This window comes from Perkinsus marinus (genome assembly GCF_000006405.1).
Source record: "Perkinsus marinus ATCC 50983 genomic scaffold scf_1104296969714, whole genome shotgun sequence".
In the NCBI taxonomy this organism is placed as follows: Eukaryota; Perkinsozoa; order Perkinsida; family Perkinsidae; genus Perkinsus; species Perkinsus marinus.
Window position 1 is genome coordinate 1 of NW_003202710.1, and position 1,843 is coordinate 1,843.

The 1,843-nt window shown below is 49.5% G+C and overlaps 1 protein-coding gene across 1 annotated transcript; it reads left to right on the top strand.

Annotated features, from left to right (window-relative positions):
* Window positions 1–1,199: 1,199 nt before the first annotated feature.
* On the top strand, window positions 1,200–1,703 carry Pmar_PMAR017428 (endoplasmic reticulum retention receptor, putative; the record flags this gene model as incomplete). The annotated part of the gene is made up of 4 exons (XM_002767863.1): window positions 1,200–1,290; window positions 1,337–1,429; window positions 1,479–1,593; window positions 1,640–1,703. Coding segments are annotated over 4 exons (363 nt in total), but the record flags the coding sequence as incomplete, so codon positions are not given.
* Window positions 1,704–1,843: the final 140 nt, after the last annotated feature.

A 1,843-nucleotide genomic window follows, 5' to 3' on the forward strand; every position in this document is an offset into this window, starting at 1 on the left:
ATGACCCACAGTCAAGTAGCAGTACAGAGACCAGCCGCTCCATCACCGTTGGCTGCAACTCGACGAATCTGACGTTTACGGTATCGGCTCTCTCGCAAAATCAGCACTCTCGACCGCATCCCAATCGTTGTCGAGATATCTGATATCGAACATGGCGTGTGACAGGTCCAGACTGGGGGGCGGGTTCATTACACTTCAACAGGGATCCTCACGGGCTCCGTCAGATGGGGCCTCACTGTTCGCATCCGAACTCGCCAATAGCCGGTACCTGCATCAAGGGGAAGAAATCCTACAGCGAGAGAAGGTAGTCCAGCGGACCTATGTCGTATCCAAATTTGGAAAGATATTTCCACCTGTGCATTTCACGAGGCCCGCCAAGCATAACCGTCGAGGACGCGTACTTGGCCTCGACCAGCGAGGACGGCAGTACCAATAAGAGTACACTCAGGACCAAGGATAACAGTGACGCACGACTCCGGCGGCCCATCGAATTGGAAATGTAACTGAAAGATTCCCCGAGGTCACTCGCCCAAGATACAAAACAGGCCCAAAAGCATCTCGACCGCGCCTCGACGATCCACGTCAACCCACAGCTCCTAATTAATAGCTCGCATGTTGGACGAAGCGCATTCACTAGCCCAACTTCTCGGAACCGTTTCGGGTCCGGGCAGACCTCCCTAGAACACCATTTTTGGGTTCGTGGCAGTAGTGCTGAACACCTGGCATCGTTGAACAGAAAAACTTTCAACATGACCAAACCCGAGGGAAGCTAATAACTGGCAAGTTGGTAGATGCTTGAATGAGTTCGAACAGTGTAAAAATACCGCTTCGGACGCTTTGACCCATTTTATGGACGTTTTTACCCACCCATAATCGTTGTAAGGAACAGGTGCTGCCTGGTCTAGGATGAATACTGACCACTCGTTGGCCCTGTAGTGGACAACTTGAGTGCCGTAAGCAACACACAGTGATAGTGAACAACGACACACTTCTGGAGCTCCAGCCTATGCTCGCCAATCTGAACAGGCTGGGAACATGAGCAAAAAGGAATGGAGTATCTTGAGGTTGGCATTGAAAGATACAAAATAGGTCAAAATGTGGCGTTCAGTGGACTGTTGAGTTTTCTTCCTCTGAGTGGATTCCCACAGTCTCTTCAAAGGCTTATCATCACAGCTTCGTCGTCCTAATCACCAAACGCCATGAACATTTTTCGGTTTTGCGGGGACATGCTCCACTTGTTGAGCATCCTTCTCCTCGTCCTCAAACTGCAGAAGTCGAAGAGCTGTATTGGTGAGTGGGCCGTATCTTAGGTTCCTCTAGGTAAGATTCAAATCAGGTATATCGTGTAAGATGCAAGAGATGTACGCCATGGTCTTCATCTTCCGATACATCGACCTCCTCTGGCTCTACGTGAGCCTTTATAATAGTGGTACTAACTGGGGAGAGGCTCAGCAGCCGGGAGGATCATTCCTTGCTAGTGATGAAATTGGTCTTCATTACTCTTACATTGCATCTGGTTTACACTATGAAATTCAAACGAGGACCTGTTAAACAGACGTATGATGCTGCTGCTGATAACTTCAACTATGTCAAGTAAGGGCGCCTCCCTCTGCCCTATCGTGGTCATCACCATCATCAGGTGGCTGCTTCCTCCGTGTTTCATCCTTACTCTCATCACTACTGCTGACTACTCTATTGCTGAGGTAGTAGCCCTCCGTACATGGTATCGTCAGTTTAGCTACAGATACTATGGACCATGTCGATTTGGATTGAGGCAGTTGCCATTTTGCCGCAATTGTCACTGTTGCAGCGCCAGAGGGAGGTATGGCTCGGCTCGAAAAAA